The 17,764-nt window shown below is 37.2% G+C and overlaps 2 protein-coding genes across 4 annotated transcripts in view; one reads left to right on the top strand and one right to left on the bottom strand.

Annotated features, from left to right (window-relative positions):
- Window positions 1-14,749, bottom strand: part of CENPC (centromere protein C) — an 84,324-nt gene extending 69,575 nt beyond the window's left edge. Inside the window, exons 1-4 of one of the 3 annotated variants that reach the window (XM_029945312.1) lie at window positions 14,560-14,749; window positions 10,628-10,674; window positions 3,368-3,438; window positions 2,314-2,408 (exon numbers count right to left, since the gene is read on the bottom strand). In XM_029945312.1, the coding sequence (XP_029801172.1) occupies window positions 2,314-2,408; window positions 3,368-3,438; window positions 10,628-10,674; window positions 14,560-14,577 (231 nt within the window). In that variant the 5' untranslated portion in view covers window positions 14,578-14,749. The remainder of the gene's footprint in view (window positions 1-2,313; window positions 2,409-3,367; window positions 3,439-10,627; window positions 10,675-14,559) is intronic. The other 2 variants (XM_029945307.1, XM_029945302.1) reach the window with 2 other exon arrangements.
- A 249-nt stretch (window positions 14,750-14,998) lies between these two features.
- Window positions 14,999-17,764, top strand: LOC115296805 (40S ribosomal protein S4, X isoform-like). Its single transcript, XM_029945293.1, has 2 exons — window positions 14,999-15,145; window positions 16,903-17,764. The coding sequence occupies exon 2, from the start codon at window positions 16,910-16,912 to the stop codon at window positions 17,699-17,701; it is 792 nt and encodes a 263-aa protein (XP_029801153.1). The 5' UTR covers window positions 14,999-15,145; window positions 16,903-16,909; the 3' UTR covers window positions 17,702-17,764.

Raw genomic sequence — 17,764 nt, 5'->3', positions numbered from 1 at the left:
AAAAACCCAGAGTTCTCAAAATCTTTCTATAGAGTACACTCTCTTTTCCTCCTTTTAGGGAGATTAGGTTGAAGTGATCAAATCCTCACTCTCTTAAGGATTGAGCACGGTCAGTCTGAGATGAAATTTTAGTTAAGATGCATTCCATTTGTAGTCTGGCTATTCTATAGAATAAGGTCTCCTGGGAAACTGAGAGCCTGATCAATCACCTTAGCCCTTAAATATTGGAAGACATTCAGTTCCATCCCTTGGGGGTTTTTGTTCAACTTTGTTTAGTCTCTTGCCACAGAGTACTTCAAAAATCTAGCAAATGTCTACTTGTGATAGGCCACTTTCCAGCAACAGGACTGATTTCTTAGCATAGCAAGACTACATATTTCACTCCACCTTTCTAGCCTAGGATTCTGTACCAGCCCCAGAACTTACAAACGTTTATTAAGAAAAAGTGGCTATCCATCTGGGTCATCCCCTGGATTCTACCATGTCAATGCTAGAACACAGCTGGCAAAAGCTGTGCTTTCCCATGGTAGACTTTCTCTGTGAAGACTAGCCTAAAACCCTCAGCTTTTGCCCCAAATTAACTAATACTGTCAGGGGAAAAAAAATGACTAATAATCAACACATCTTCTCATGATTCTTCTCTCTTTGGAACTTTATCTAGACTGTTCTTTCCACAGCTCCCCAAGTCTCTAAAAATATGATGTTTGCATTTCATTCTTTTTTTTTAACTAGTTGTTGCAGCAGGTGTGTGGCCTGCTGCAATTTGTCACATCCTACCTACAAGTGAAATTTCTAGCATAATCTTGATACCAAAGTTCTACAGGAACACCTTGAGAAAAGAAAAAGACAATACTGTTCATGAATATAGATGCAAATGCATCAAATACTAGCAAACCTAATCAAAAAAGGTTAATACTTTGTGACTAAGTTAAATTTATCCCAGAAAACTTAAAGTTGATTTAACTTTCAAAAACCAAAAATTTACCACATTAAAGAAAGTCTCTCAATTCTGAAACAAATGGATCAGTCTACGTCCCTTGGAACCAAAAGGCTATATATAATTCACCTCTAAACAAGGGTCTGAATTGTGCAGGTCCACTTATTCACATTTTTTTACAATAAATGTAGCATAGTACTATAAATGTATTTTCTCTTCCGTATAACTTTCTTTATATTTTCTTTTCTCTAGCTTTCTTTATAAGAATACAGTATATAATATACATAAAACATACAAAATAGGTGTTAATCAACTGTGCATTATCAGTAAGGCTTCTGGTCAACAGTAGGCTATTAGTAATTAAGTGTTGGAGGAGTCAAAAGTTCTAAGTGGATTTTCAACTGCACAAGTGGGTCAGCAACCCTAACCTCTGCATTGTTCAAGGGTCAACTACATAATTAGGTGTTTATACAAATTTCTAGTAAACACTATTTCTAGCACTATTGTGCTTTTGAATAACTTATCTATTCATTAGCTTCACACACACTATATGAAAGTTGGCTACTTTGTAGAAGTCAACCTATCCTCTTAAGATGTGGTCTATAAAAGACTAAATTCCAGGGAACCTGGTGTGGCTCAGTCCATTGAGCATCTGACTTCAGCTCAGGTCATGATCTTGTGGTTCCTGAGTTGTGGTTCCTCACTGCTGTCAGCACAGAGCCCTCTTCGGATCCTCTGCCCCTCTCTCTTTGCTCTTCCCACCTTGCATTCTCTCAAAAATACATAAACATTAAAAAAAAAGATTGATTCCCTTATATAGCAATAGATTAACTTCAATATTCAGAAAACAACCAAATTTTCAAACCTGGGTTACAAACTACAGCCACTGCCCACTTTCCTAAAAACCTATTATTTTAGGAAAAGGTAAAAAATTATTATGTTAAAATTTGGTAATTCCTTTTCTCCCCTAAGTTTTTTGTTTGTTTGTTTTTATTCTGAGAGTGAGGACAGAGAGAGAAGGAGTGAGAATCCCAAGCAGGCTCCACACCATTAGCACAGAGCCCGATGAGGGGCTCAAACCCACAAACTATGAGATCATGACCTGAGCCGAAATCAAGAGTCAGACATTCAACAGACTAAGCCACACAGGCACCCCAAAATTTGGCAATTCTAAACCCAGGCCTCCAATTTCAAATCTAGGAAACGTCAATTCAGAATTTTCACAAACTACTTCCAAACTGCACAGAAAGTTAATGGGAATATAGGATTCCCTTTTAAGAATAAGACCTACAAACAACTAAATAGATGTAACTATATTGTGTAAAGCTTCACTTACTAAAATATTAAAACTGTATGAGATCTCCCTTTTGACTTACCTCTTTGCTTGGTGATTGAATACAAGTGTTTTCCATTATAGGTGTTGAACAAAGCACTGATTTTGTAGAAGTTGTGCTAAAATCATTGGTAAGACCTTAAAAAAAAAAAGCAAAGCAAAACAAAACAAAACAAAACCCAAAATGTTTAAATGACATACAGTATAAATTGTTTGAGTTACAATTATAAAAAGCCCTACATGAAATGTGAAGAAGTTTGCTGGCTCTTTAAACACAATTAGTTTGGGGCACCTAGGTGGCTCAGTCGGTTAAGCATCCAGCTTCGGCTCAGGTCATGATCTCACAGTTCATGGGCTCGAGCCCCGCATCAGGCTCTGTGCTGACAGCTAGCTCAGAGCCTGGAGCCTGCTTCGGATTCTGTGCCTCCCTCTCTCTCCAACCCTCCCCTGCTCACACGGTCTCTCTTCTCTCAAAAATAAATAAAACATTAAAAAAAAACCACAATTAGTTTAAATTACATATAAACATTACTTCAATATTCAAATGTGCCTAAAGGCAGCAGGAACTGAAAGACAAACAAGATTCCTGAAGAAATAATGAATCAGCTCTTTCTTCAGAGCTTATATAGAAAAAATACTTCTTCCCCTCTCTGTGTTTGTTCTTTGGTTGGCCTATTCTCATATTTCAATACCTTCTGATGCTGACGAGCACTTAGAAAAGTTTTTGCCAAAATTTACCATTTATTTAGAATGAACTACAAATCACCAAACATTCTCTCTTAGGGATCCTACAAATTTATTCCTTATTCCCATTACATGAAATACCTTCTCTTCCATAGGATAATTATTTATGGACTTCTAGCCTACAGGAATCTAGTATGACCTAAAGAAAATTGCAAATTGTTCTCATTTTTGCTAGTATTATCTTCAATGTAACAGAAGGTAAAAGATTGCACATGTACTCAAAATTCCTGGAAAAATATTTTACATATGTTTAATTATTATAACACATTTGCTGAATTTAATATTAATGAATATCACAAATTTGTATTTTCATCCAACCCAACCCTCAAGTCCATCTTGAAATCAAATCTTACTTTTTTCTTCAAAACAATCTTGTAAGATTTCCAGTATGTTCTGCCCTTGCTTCGTATTAATGTTGGGTGCTCTAATAAGAAGGAATGAAGGGAAAATGTCACATATCATTTCCAGAAGCTTTGCTATTTATGTTATGATCTACTCTGAAAATTTCATATCTTATTATAAAATGTTATTTTACTTAATGGGAAAAATAGCACCTTTACTATGTGAGCACAAAACAAGTACTTGAGCCCAAGAGTTCCCAGAAAAGTATGAGAAGCAGTATGTCATTGTCTATAATAATAATTATATTCCTTGATTAAACAGTGACATCTAAAGCCATCTTAGACTACTTCAATATCTAAACAAGAAGATAAACATTTTCAAACAAATCCAATGAGTACTAAGAAACTTCTTTAATAAAAGCTCTATAGTCACAAGTCCTAACAGCTCTAAGTAACAGTCTTCCCCATAAATTTTCAAATGCACTTTTGACTCAGTACCATTAACCTTAGCAGCTTATAAATCAGAATAAAATTTTAATTGTAGTTGTACATGCAGTTGTAAGAAATATTATAGAGGAAATCCCTTGTTCACTTCATCTAGTTTTCCCCAATGGTAACATTTTGTAAAATTATACTATACTATCACAACCAGGATGCTGATATCAACACAATCCACTAATCTTATTCAGGTTTCTCCAGTTTTACATACACAGCTGACCCGTGAACAAAATGGTTATGAACTGCATGGATACAATCATAAACAGATTTTTTTCAGTAAACATATTAGAGAATGTTTAAGGGATCTGCAATAATGTGAAAAAATTTGCAGATGAACCACATAGCCTAGAAATATTTTAAAAATTAACAAAAAGTTAAGAATGTCATCAATGCATAAAATATATGTAGATACTAGTCTATTTTATCATTTAATACCATAAATACACACAAATCTATTCTTAAAAGTTAAAATTTATCAAAACTTACGTACACAGAACATACACAATGCTATTTATAGTCAAGAGATATAAAGACACAGTATTATACTGTAACTGCATGAAACTATAGCCCATGCTACACTATTATAATAATTTTGTAGCCACCTCCTATTCCTTTTGTTTTAAGTTCCTTTTTTTAAAGTCCTTAATTTATGACTTTGAAGGAGGGGGAAAATGAATGTGAGTGGAGGAGGTGCCGAAAGAGAGAGAGGGAGAGAGAATCACAAGCAAGCTCCGTGTTGTCAGCACAGAGCCCAACATGGGGCTCAACCCCACGAACCTCGAAATCATGATCCAAGCTGAAATCAAGAGTCAGATGCTTAACCAACTGAGCCATCCAGGCGGCCCTGTCCTGTTGGTATTGTGGTGAGCTCAAGTGTTGGCAAGTATCCCCTTCAAATGCCCATAAAACACTAATCCTCTCTGAGTGTACAGTTCATCTCTCCAATAAATTGCATACTGCAGTAAAAAGTGATCTCTCACATTTCTCCCATTTTTCATCATGTTCAGCACAAAACCTTAAACCTTGAATAACACTAGGGACTCAACAAGGTACCACTAGTGATGCTGGAGGCGCTCCCAATAAACAAAGAAATGTCGTGACACTACAAGAAAAAGTTGAATTACTTGATATATACCATAGATTGAGTTCTGCAGCTGCGGTTGCCTGCTACTTCAAGGTAAATAAATTCAGCATAAGGACCATGGCAAAAAAAGAAAAGAAAATTCATGAAGCTGTCTTTGCAGACTCCAGTAGGTACAAAATCTTGCACTTTCTAAAAAGTACCTTTTTATCTTGTACTGAACATGCAGCTTTTACATGGATGGAGCTGCTAATAAGAAAGGCATGATTATGAGTAAAAGCAAAGTCATTATAAGACAACCTAAAGCAACAGGAAAGTGAAAGATCTAAAGCTGGAGAATTTAATGCCAGCAAAGGATGGTTTGATAATTTAGAAAGAGATCTGGCTCAAAAAATGTCAAGATAACAGGATACCAACTTTTGCTGAACAAGAGGCAGCAGATGAGTTCCCAGATGCCATTAAGAAAATCACTGAGGATCCTCAGAAAGGGTATCTACCTAAACAGATTTTAATGCAGACAAGTGTCCTATTCTAGAAAAAAACATTTATTAGTAAGAAAGAAAAGCCAGCACCAGGATTTAAGACACGAAAGGATAGATTAAACTCTACTGTTCTGTGCAAACCCAGTCAGGTTTATAATCAGGACTGACCTTATCTATAAGGCTGCTAATCCCCAGCTTTGAAGGGAAAGATAAACACCAGCTGCCAGATTTTTGGTTCTTCTGGACTGGTTCTATCAATGCTTCGTCCCTGAAATCAGGGAGTATCCTGATATTAAGAGACTGTCTTTAAAGTTCTTTTCACATTAGACAATGCCACTGGCCACCCAGAAGCACCGGAGTTCAACACGGAAGAAATCAAATTGGTCTACCTGCTCCCAATACACCACCTCTAGATTCAGGGGTCAAAAGGACCTTTAAGTCTCATTACACATAGTACTCTAAGGAAAAGACTGTCAATACTATGGAACAGAAACTCAATAGAGACAACATCATGAAAGTCTGGAAGGATTAAAGCACTGAAGATACCATCACTGTTAGAGAAAAAGGTATGAACACCATCAAGACTGAAACAATAAATTCCTGCTGCAAACAATGGTGTGCAGATGTTCTAGATGACTTCACAGGATTTATGACAGAGCCAGTCAAGCAAATCATGAACGTGGGGCACCTGGATGGCTCAATCAGTTAAGCATCCAACCCTTGACTTCGGCTCAGGTCATGATCTTACAGTCTGAGATGGAGCCCCATCTTTGCTTCACACCAGAAGCCTGCTTAAGATTCTCTCTCTCCCTCTCTGTTCCCACCCCAACTCAAGCACGTGCAAATGATCTCTTTCTCTAAAAACAATAATAAATAAATAAAGATTAAAATAAGTAAACAAAAGTAAATCATGAATGAGTTTATGGATAGGACAAAAACGGTGGGGGATTTCAAGATTCTGGTTTTGGAGAAATTCAAGAGCTAGCAGACATCACACCAGAGGAATTAACAGAAGATGACTTCATGGAAGTGAGCACTTCCACAACACTACCAGATGATGGGGAAGATGTAGGAGAAGCACTGCCAGAAAACAAACTGACGTCAGACAATCTGGCATAGGGTTCCCATTATTCAAGACTGCTTTTCACTTCTTTTATAACACAGACCTTAGTTATAGCCATACAGGCATTGGAATTAACAGTCGAAGGATTGGTACCATATAAAATCATTTTTGGAGAAATGAAAAAGCAAAGTCAGACTGAAATTACGATGTATTTGCATAAAGTTACACTGAATATGCCTGTCTCTCCTGCCTCCCCTTTTACCTCCTCCACCTCTCCCACCTCTGCCACACCTGAAAGAGCAAGACCACCTCAACTCTTTCTCCTCCTTCTCAGCCTACTCAACGTGAAGACGATGAGAATGAAGATCTTTATGATAGTCCACTTCCACTTAATGAACAGTAAATAATCAGCATGCTGTACCATTAATAAACTGTGAATATGTGTATATCTTCATGTGAAAATCTAGTAACTGTACAGCAAGAAAGGTAGGAGACATTTTTATATCATCATCATCATTGTCTAAGTATTCAATGTGTAGAATATCATGTGCAAAACTTGAATAAAGTGGGTAACGTTAAGTGATATTGAACATAAAACTAAAAATCTGTTAGTTTTCTTACTGTTGTGTAACTTTCCTTTCAAAGAAGTACATTACCATACAGCACACCTCTCATCACAGGTATTTTTTAAAAAACACTTAACAATGTTTCTAATACTGTATTATGAATATAACTATAATACCATATGCCATAAAAGTTTTATAATGATTCATTCATTAGTGTATAGCGTATGCTACCATTAAACAATCCTATCAATTATACTAGGCTACCATAAAACAATCATATTGCTTTCATTATCAGTACCTGTTGTTATATCTATAAATAAATATGAATTTCTTTTTCACATCATTTTTTCATATTTGATGTCTAGTCTTAGTACTATGTATAACACCTACAGTGTTTTGTATCATTTAAGACTATATTAATGTGGGTAATGAGAGAGATGATACACTAATAAACTTACTGTATCATCACATCAATAAAAGGACAAGAACCACATGATCCTCTCAATAGATGCAGAGAGAGATGTGACAAAATATGGCATCCTTTCTTGATAAGAACCCTTAAGAAAGCAGGGATAGAAGGATCATACCTGGAGATCATAAAAGCTGTATATGAAAGACCCAACGATAATATCACCCTCAATGGTGAAAAACTGAGAAGTTTCTCCCTAAAGTCAGGAACAAGACAGAGATGTCTACTCTCGCCACTGTTATTCAACATAGTATTGGAAGTCTTAGCCTAGCAACCAGACAACACAAAGGAATAAAAGGCATCCAAATTGACCAGGAGGAGGCCAAACTTTCACTCTTTGCAGATGACATGATACTCTATATGGAAAACTCAAAAGATTCCACCAAAAAACTGCCAGAACTGATCCAGGAATTCAGCAAAGTCGCAGGATATAAAATCAATGCATAGAAATCAGGCGCATTCCTATACACCAACAATGAAGCAACAGAAAATCAAGGAATCGATAATCAATACACTGAGAACTACAGAAAGCTTATAAAAGAAATTGAAGACGACACAAAAAAGTGGAAAAATATTCCATGCTCCTGGAAAGGAAGAATAAATATTGGTAAAATGTCAATACTACCTAAAGCAATCTACATATTCAATGCAATACTTAACAAAATACCTCCAGAATTCTTCACAGAACTGGAACAATCCTAAAAAATGTATGGAATCAGAAAAGACCCCGAATAGTCAGAGCAATCTTGAAAAAGAAAACCAAAGCTGGAGGCATCAAAATCTTGGACTTCAAGATGTACTACAAAGCTGTAATCATCAAGACAATATGGTGCCGGCACAAAAACAGACACTCAGATCAATGGAACAGAATAGAGAACCCAGAAATGGACCCACAAACATAGCCAACTAATCTTTGACAAAGCAGGAAAGAATACCCAATGGAATAAAGACAGTGTCTTCAGCAAATGGTACTGGGAAAACTGGACAGCAATATGCAGAAAACGGAACCTGGACCACTTTCTTACACAATACACAAAAATAAACTCAAAACAGATTAAAGATGTAAATGTAAGACAAGAAGCCATCAAAATCCGAGAGGAGAAAGCAGGCAAGAACCTCTTTCACCTTGGCCACGGCAATTTCTTACTCAACACGTCTCTGGAGGCAAGGGACACCAAAGCAAAAATGAACTATTGGGACCTCATCAAAATAAAAAGCTTCTTCACAGCAAAGGAAACAATCTTTCTGACCAGAAGGCAACCAATGGAATGGGAAAAGACATTTGCAAACAACATATCAGATAAAGGATTAGTATTAAAATCTACAGAGAACTTATCAAACTCAACACCCAAAAAACAAATAATCGAGTGAAGAAATGGGCAGAAGATATGAACACTTTCCCGAAGAAGACATCTGGATGGCCAACTGACACACGAAAATATGCTCAACATCACTCATCATCAGAGAAATACTGATCAAAACCACAATGAGATACCACTTTACACCAGTCAGAATGACTAACATTAACAACTCAGGCAACAACAGATGTTGGTGAGGATGCAGAGAAAGGATCTCTTTTGCACTCCTGGTGGGAATGCAAACTGGTGCCGCCACTCTGGAAAACAGTATGGAGGCTTCTCAAAAAATTTAAAAATAGAACTATCCTAAAACCTAGCAATTGCACTACTAGGTATTTATCCAAGGGATACAGGTATGCTGTTTCAATGGGGCACATGCACACCAACGTTATAGCAGCACTATCAACAATAGCCAAAAAATGTAAAGAGCCCAAATGTCCATCAATGGGTGAATGGATACGGAAGATGTGTGTTTTATACACACACACACACACACACACACACACACACACACAGACAACGGAGTATTACTCAGCAATCAGAAAGAACGAAATCTTGCCATTTGCAACTATATGGATAGAACTAGAGAGTATTATGCTAAGCGAAATTAGAGAAAGACAAGTATCATATGACTTCACTCATATGAGAACTTAAAGATACAAAACAGATGAACATAAGGGAAGGGAAGCACAAATAATATAGCAACAGGGAGAGGGACAAAACATGAGACTCTTAAATGTAGAGAAAAAACAGAGGGTTGCTGGAGTGGCTGTGGGAGGGGTGATGGGCTAAATGGGTAAGCATCTTAAGGAATCTACACCTAAAATCACTGTAGCACCATGTGCTAACTTGGATGTAAATTATAGAAAATAAATTTTTTTGCCTCAAAAAAAGTACACTTATCATGATGAGCCCTGAGTAATTAAGTACAGAATTGTTGAATCACTATATTGTACACCTGAAACTTATATAATACTGTATGTTAACTATACTGGAATTAAAATTTTAAAAATTTAAAAAAGAACAAATAAACTTACTGCATCAATACAGTACTGTAAATGCATTTTATCTTATGGTTTTCTTAATAACATTTTCTACGCTCTAGCTCACTTTATAGTATTGTATTATTGTATTATTTATGTTATTGGTAAGGTTTCTAGGCAACAGTAGGCTTTTAGTAGGAAGTTTTTGGGGAGTTGAAAGTTGTATGAGGATTTTCAACTACACAGGGGTCAGCAACGCTCACCCCTGAGTTGTTGAAAAGTCAACTGTACTCATTTGTGTGTTTATGTTCCTATTTAGTTTTGTGCCACTTATCACATCTATAGGTTCAGGTTATCACCACCACAGTCAAGATACTGAACAGTTCCACACCACAAGGATCCTTCTATTGTCATTTTATAATCTATACCCACATTTTCTTTTAGCCCTACCAAATAAGCTCTATCTTTGTAATATTACCATTCAATCCATTCTACAGACTGCTTTCCCCATGGCTGTCACTTAGAACCGAGACTGCCTCTTCCTAATCCATAATACATCAGTTGAATTTCTTTTCCCACTGCCACTAAGTAGTCATTACAGTGCTTACATTAATATTTTTCTGTTAATATTAAATCACTAAGATGATTATACTTAATCAGTGGGCACAGAAATTACTATGCAAGACAGAAGTAATTTTTTCCTTCTTCATTTAAAAATCACTTCCTAAAGAGAGAAATAAAAATGACCTTAAAAGCTAAAAACGTAACTCACCTAGAAGGTCGGCAAAATCTTCTTCTGTAGTCATTTTTGAGATGATCCTGAAAGAAAAGTAAATCATCAAACTGGTGAAAAGTTAAGTTCTTCATTTGCTCATTCAGCAAGTTTTGCTAATGGGAGAATTGCCTCGTATCTGTTGTTTCAAAATCTTTGCTTTAACTACTTTATTCACCCTGTTATTCATTCCATCTTCCTCCACCTACCCCCATACCTTTCCCATCATCAAAATCCCAATTATCTGGACTTCCAATAATTCAAGCTGGTTGGCGAGCAGTATCTACTTATCTCCTTTCCTTGTAGGAAGATCCCTCTAAGATAATAGTTTGGGGCTAAAATGGGATAGAACAATGAAAATGAGAGTGGAAGAGAGGCCCATCTGTTAAGAAACAAATTTAACAAATTTATAGAAGATGGAAAATAAATAAAGTACATTTACTGATAAAACAGAATAAAAGCAATAGTAGCCAAAAGTTAGCTCAGAGGACCCGGTCTTTGATGAGGAGTAAAGCTGATCTGCCCAGGAAAAAACCGTAACAATGCAGAACTACGAAACTCAAAATATGAAGGAGAATAAGTGTGTGGAAAGAAATAAACAGAACAACAGACCCCCATATGTCCTATCCTTATAAACACAGAGCTAGAAAACTGTATTCTACTGTCTGCCTTAAATATTACCAGCATCTATGGCTCACCAGACAATTAGAGGTCTCTAAAACAAAAAAGGAATATCAAGATATAAATTTTAAAAATGGAGAAGAAAAAGAGCCAAGAGAAAACTGATACCAAGAATAAGAAAGAAGAGCATAACCCAACAAAGAAACTTGTTGAATTATTATGTTGTACACCTAAAACTAATGTAACACCGAGTGTCAACTAGGCTTCTATTTGGAAAAAAAAAAAAAAAAAAAGAGAGAGAGAAAGAAAAAACTTAAAAAAACAAAAACCACAAAACTCTAATTAGTACCTTCAAGAGAGATTTGAAAATACTAGACTCATAAAACAAAAGTGATATAGTATAAACACTAAATAATTAAATAAAGACCAACAAAAATTCTTAATAATTAAAAATGATTGCCTAATGGAGATAAAGTCTCTTTAGCAAATGCTGCTTGGAGAACTGGACAGCAACATGAAGAATGAAACTGGACCACTTTCTTTACACCATACACAAAAATAAATTCAAAGCGGATGAAAGCCCTAATGAAAAAGCAAACCATCAAAATCCTACAGGAGAAGACAGGCAGCAACCTCTTTGACCGCGGCTACAGCAACTTCTTTCTTGACAGGTCTCTGAACACAAGGGAAATAAAAACAAAAATGAACTATTGAGACTCCATCAAGATAAAAAGCTTCTGCACAGCAAAGGAAACAATCAATAAAACTAAAAGGCAACGAATGGAATGGGAAAAGATATTCGTAAATGGCATATCGGATAAAGGGTTAGTATCCAAAATGTATGAAGAACTCAACAAACTCAACACCCAAAAAACAAATAATCCAATGAAAAAATGGGCAGAGGACATGAGGAGACACTTTCCCAAAGATATCCAGATGGCTAATAGACACATGAAAAGATGCTCAACATCACTCATCATCAGGGAAATACAAATCAAAACTACACTGGTCAGAGTGGCTAAAATTAACAACTCAGCAAACAACAGATGTTGGCGAGGATGTAAAGAAAGGGGAACACTTTTGCATTGTTGGTGGGAATGCAAACTGGCACAGCCACTCTGGAAAACAGTATGGAGATTTCTCAAAAAATTAAAAACAGAAACTACCCTATAGCCCAGAAATTGACTAGAAATTTATCCAAAGGATGAAGGAGTGCGGATTTGAAGGGGCACCTGCACCCCAATGTTTATAGCAGTGCTTTCAACAACAGCCAAATAATGGAAAGAGCCCAAATGTCCATTGACTGATGAATGGATAAAGAAGATATGGTATATATACACAATGGGATACTACTCAGCAATGAAAAAGAATGAATTCTTACTATTTGACCCAAATAAAATACACGGTCTAGAAAAAAAAAAACCTGAAAAATGAGAATGAGTTGAAAATATTTGCAAAAGATATATCTGATAAGGAGACTATTATCCAAAATATGCAAAGAATGTTTAAAACTCAACAGTAAAAAAAGAACCCAATTAAAAACTAAATGGGCCAAAGACCTTTTATCTCAGGTAAGATGTACAGATGGCAAAATAAGCATAAGAAAAGATGTTGCATATCATATGTCATCAGGAAAAAGCAAATTAAAAGCCAACGAGATACCACTATACATATTAGAATGACCAAAATCTGCACTGCAACTCCAAATGCTGGTAAGGATCTGGCATAACAGAAAAACCCTCATTTATTTTTTTAATCCAAAATGGTATACAGTTACTTTAGAAGACAGACTTGGGGGTTTTTACAAAACTAAACAGACTCTTACCAGTATGTAGCAATCATACTGCTTATTATTTACCCAAAGTAGTTGAAAACTTATGTCCACACAAGAATCTCCACACAGATGTTTATAGCAACTTTATTTATAATTGCCAAAACTTGAAAGCAACAAGATGTCCTTTACTAGATAAATGGATAAACTTGGTACATCCAGACAATAGTATATTATTGAGCACTAAAAAGAAATGAACTACCAAGCCATGAAGAGACAAGAAGAAATCTTAAATGTGTCGTTCTAAATGAAAGAAATCGATCTGAAAAGGCTATGTATATATGATCCCAATTATATCAAATTCTGGAAAAAACTATGGAGGTGGTAAAAAGATCAGTGGTTACCAGAGTTGAGTGGGGAGGGAGGGGTAAATAGGCAGAACACAGAGGATATGTAGGGTAGTAAAAATACTCTATATGATACCATAATGACAGATACATGTCATTAGACTTTTGTCCAAAACCACAGAATGTACAACACCAAGAGGGAACCTTATTGTAAATTATGAACTTTGGGTGATAATGATGTGTCAACGCAGGTTCATCAATTGTAATAAATACAGCATTCTGCTAGGGGATACTGACAACAGGGGGTAGCTATGCAAATACAGGAGTAAGGGGGTATATGGAAAATCTCTTTACTTTCCTCTTAGTTTTGTTAAGAACCTAAGACTGCTCTAAAAAAAATAAACTCTTAAAAAAAAAAAGGAACCGTGAGTATTTGGTAAATTTTATTCCCCTCCTCTTCCTACAATGAGAATGCCTGTCTTCCTTTTTAGTTCTATATAATGTAAACAGTGTATGTGCTCACATTAAAAGGTAACTCTACGGCGTTCTTTTACACGTCTCTATGCAAACAAGCGTTTCTTTGTGACTATATAAATGGGAGACCATTACTGGAGATTTTCTTAAAAAGGGAGAGAAAGTAGAAAACACAAGTTTAGGGCAGGGGCTGATATGGGCTGTATAATACAGAGTAACCATAAGCAAAGTGTGAAATAGAGACGACTGAATAAGGGAGTCCAGTAACACGTAAACAAAAAATGAGTTCCCGCCTCCTCGTAGGCATTCACATCTTAAGCACTTTTTAACTAATACGTGCCTTTCAGAAAACTTTATTCATAACAGACACTCCACAAATAGTATGCTTCTGCAGACTAGCTAATCCACACATTTAAGGCGTTTCAATACTTCTATAGACAGAAAATTATTTGGAGAACTCGGAACTAGTTAGACCAAAACAGTAGAAATCCAAGACTCTCTGAAGAGAAAGATGCCATCACAACCAGAACTAAAAGAAACCTTTGAGGAAACAATACTGGGAAGTTAACTCTTGGCTATCCGCACACGATCACCCCGATGTCAAAAACTCGGCGGGCTTTGCCACTGAAATCCTCAAGCCACACACAGTTCAACATTTTCATTGCCCGCCGCCCGGTCCCGGGCGTAGGTGCGCAGAAGCGGCGGGAACTCGCACTCACCAGACTCGTCCCGGCCATCTTCCGAATCAGCCCCACCCGCGCCCGGTGTCAGGCAAGCAAGCCCTCCCGGGCACTGTATCAAAGAAGCCCGGCAACTAGAGTCGTGGAAGAGCAGTTAGGCGGCACCCCAGGAGCGCCCCTGAGGTGGGAGGTGGCAAAATTGAAGGAACTGCAAGCCAGGAAGCGCGCTACCGACGCTCTTCACCCATTGGCTCGGCCCTTCACGAGCAGTAGCTCCCAGCGCTCTCCACGGTTTGAAACGGTCTGCACATGCGCAAAACGAACGGCTCAAAACGCTAGAAAGCCGTTACAGGCCCGCCCTCACATTGGACACTCCAACGGTCCCGCCCCTCGCAGCGCCCGACGCAGCCTCGCCCCATCTTTCCCGTAGCCCCGCCCTCCCTTTCTCTAACCGCTTCCTCCTCTTCCGCTGCCCTAACAACCGAAGGTTTGAACTTAAAGCTGGGGATTTACGTAGATCTGCCCTCAGCGAGCACCGTCTCAAGAACAGCCTTTATTTACTCGTCAGCCGGGTGTAAAATTTGTCAGCGGTTCTATTACAGAGTGAAAAATAATACTTGGAAGGGTAAGAGGTAAAAATTGCAGAATTCGCTTGAAAAGAAATAGTTCATTGTGCGGGCTCTGCCTCCACACGGAGCCCATCTATGCACCACCTCTGGAAGTAATAATATAATGTTGATGATGATAACGTTGTATTCGTCTTTCAGATATATGGGTAATACTTTCATGAAGCATTGCTAACAAGATTACTTAGGTAAATATATGTCATTTAAGTATAACGTCCTGAAAGGAGTCTTAAATCAGTAGTCTTGAAATATACTCGGTGACTAGCTGTATAATCTAGGAAAAATTGGCACTATTCTGGGTGTTTCCTCATTTATATAGTTATATAATGGGAGAGCTTATAGATGCTCTGAAGACTTGACCATTTTATGATGCTATGAAACTTGCGTTCTATTTTTCGTGATTTTATGAAAATTTGCCCAGGAATTTTAATCATAAAATACATTACTCATTGAATAAATTCATTAAGAGTTGAACTAATAAACTTTTTAAACTTGTAATGATTTAACAAATGTTATCAGCTTCTAAGGTTTGTTTATTTTTGGTAGATAGACTGGGTTTCATTCTACTCCCAATAACTCCGCCATAATGGTATATTGATTAAACTATCTGTTTCTCAAGTCCCTTGTCTGTAAAATGGGAATAATACTGAAGTTGCTGAGATATTGGATTAATTCAATTTAAAAACTAGGTGAAATGCCTGGAACATAGTAAGAATTCAGTAAATAATGCTTCATTTTATTATAGAGTTTTGCCCATCAGACTACATAATTTGATGTCATATTTGGAATAGATTTTAATAAAAAACTATCATTTATTCAGTGCACACAATACGCTGTTTTTTCCTAAATGCTCTTCATGCACTAACTTGTTTAATTCTTAAAAGATTCCTATTAAGAGAAGACAACTAATATCCCCATCTTACAGACAGCAGAACTGGGATAGTGTTTAAGTATCTGCCCCATAATCACACTACCATTAAATGGCAGAACTGGGGGTGAACCCTGGTATTCTGATTCCAGAACTGAGCACTTTATCACTACACTTTTTACTTCTCAGTGAGAAAGCACAATCACCAATGTAAATTTCCACATGTGAAGTGATATCCCATTTCCACTGGAAACAGTAACTCTGAGAGGTATTTTGAGAAACTTAAAATGCAGTAACATGCTGGTATGGAATGCAGGGCACAAAGGGTATTGGTAGTAACTACAGAGAAAATGGAGCAACACTTCACTGAAACCAAAAGTTAAGGAGATTACACCATCTCCAAACAAACTTTTCAGTTCCTCCTGCATCTGTCCTACTATTTAATAGCCCCACAGTGGTTTTAGCATCCTAAAATAGGACTGCTAATTGATGGACTCATGTTTATAAAACCTAGATTTGTCCTTACAGGCCCCGTGCCCCCGCACCCCGAAATACATCCAGATCTTGCTTTATGAACTTCCTTGTGAAGTTTTCCATCACAACTACTTACCTAGGTGAGGAGTATGTGTGTGTGTGTGTGTCTATTAGTCTATGGAATTATGTGTGTTAGATGTGTATATGGGAAATAAAGTTTCCAGAAACGGAACTTGAGAGGGTAGTAGAAACTTTTAGTTGCTTAGGATTTTATGCAGATCATTTAAAACTGGTTAAAACTATTTTAAAGAATATTTTAGACCTTAAAAATTTTGTACTCTAAAACTGAACCAGTTCTAGAAATTGTAACACAATTGCTATTAAAATTTAAAATTTGCCTCTTTTAATGCCTAGTGCAGCCATGGCTCGTGGTCCCAAGAAGCATCTGAAGCGGGTAGCAGCTCCAAAGCATTGGATGCTGGATAAGCTGACTGGTGTGTTTGCCCCTCATCCATCTACTGGTCCCCATAAGTTGAGAGAATGTCTCCCTCTCATCATTTTCCTAAGAAACAGACTTAAGTATGCTCTAACAGGAGATGAAGTAAAGAAGATCTGTATGCAGCGTTTTATTAAGATTGATGGCAAGGTCCGAACTGATATAACCTACCCTGCTGGTTTTATGGATGTCATCAGCATTGACAAGACTGGGGAGAATTTCCGCCTGATCTATGACACCAAGGGTCGCTTTGCTGTTCATCGAGTCACGCCTGAGGAGGCCAAGTATAAGTTGTGCAAAGTGAGAAAGATCTTTGTGGGAACAAAAGGGATCCCTCATCTGGTGACCCATGATGCTCGCACCATACGCTATCCTGATCCTCTCATCAAGGTGAATGATACCATTCAGATTGATTTGGAGACTGGAAAGATTACTGATTTCATCAAGTTTGATACTGGTAATCTGTGTATGGTGACCGGAGGTGCTAACCTGGGAAGAATTGGTGTGATCACCAACAGAGAGAGACACCCTGGTTCTTTTGATGTAGTTCACGTGAAAGATGCCAATGGCAACAGCTTTGCCACCCGGCTCTCCAACATTTTTGTTGTTGGCAAAGGCAACAAACCATGGATTTCTCTTCCCCGTGGAAAGGGCATCCGCCTCACCATTGCTGAAGAGAGAGACAAGAGATTGGCTGCCAAACAGAGCAGTGGGTAAAAAGGTCCCCAGGTGACATGATTGGAAGTCTTTATACATAATTAAAGATTAATACAACACACA

This window comes from Suricata suricatta, chromosome 1 (genome assembly GCF_006229205.1).
Source record: "Suricata suricatta isolate VVHF042 chromosome 1, meerkat_22Aug2017_6uvM2_HiC, whole genome shotgun sequence".
In the NCBI taxonomy this organism is placed as follows: domain Eukaryota; kingdom Metazoa; phylum Chordata; class Mammalia; order Carnivora; family Herpestidae; genus Suricata; species Suricata suricatta.
Note: the sequence above shows the minus strand (reverse complement) of the source record. Positions and strands in the feature narration are given on the sequence as shown.

Coding starts and splice junctions, on each gene's coding strand:
- LOC115296805 (XM_029945293.1), top strand. CDS start 16,910: ATGGCTCGTGGTCCCAAGAAGCATCTGAAGCGGGTAGCAGCTCCAAAG.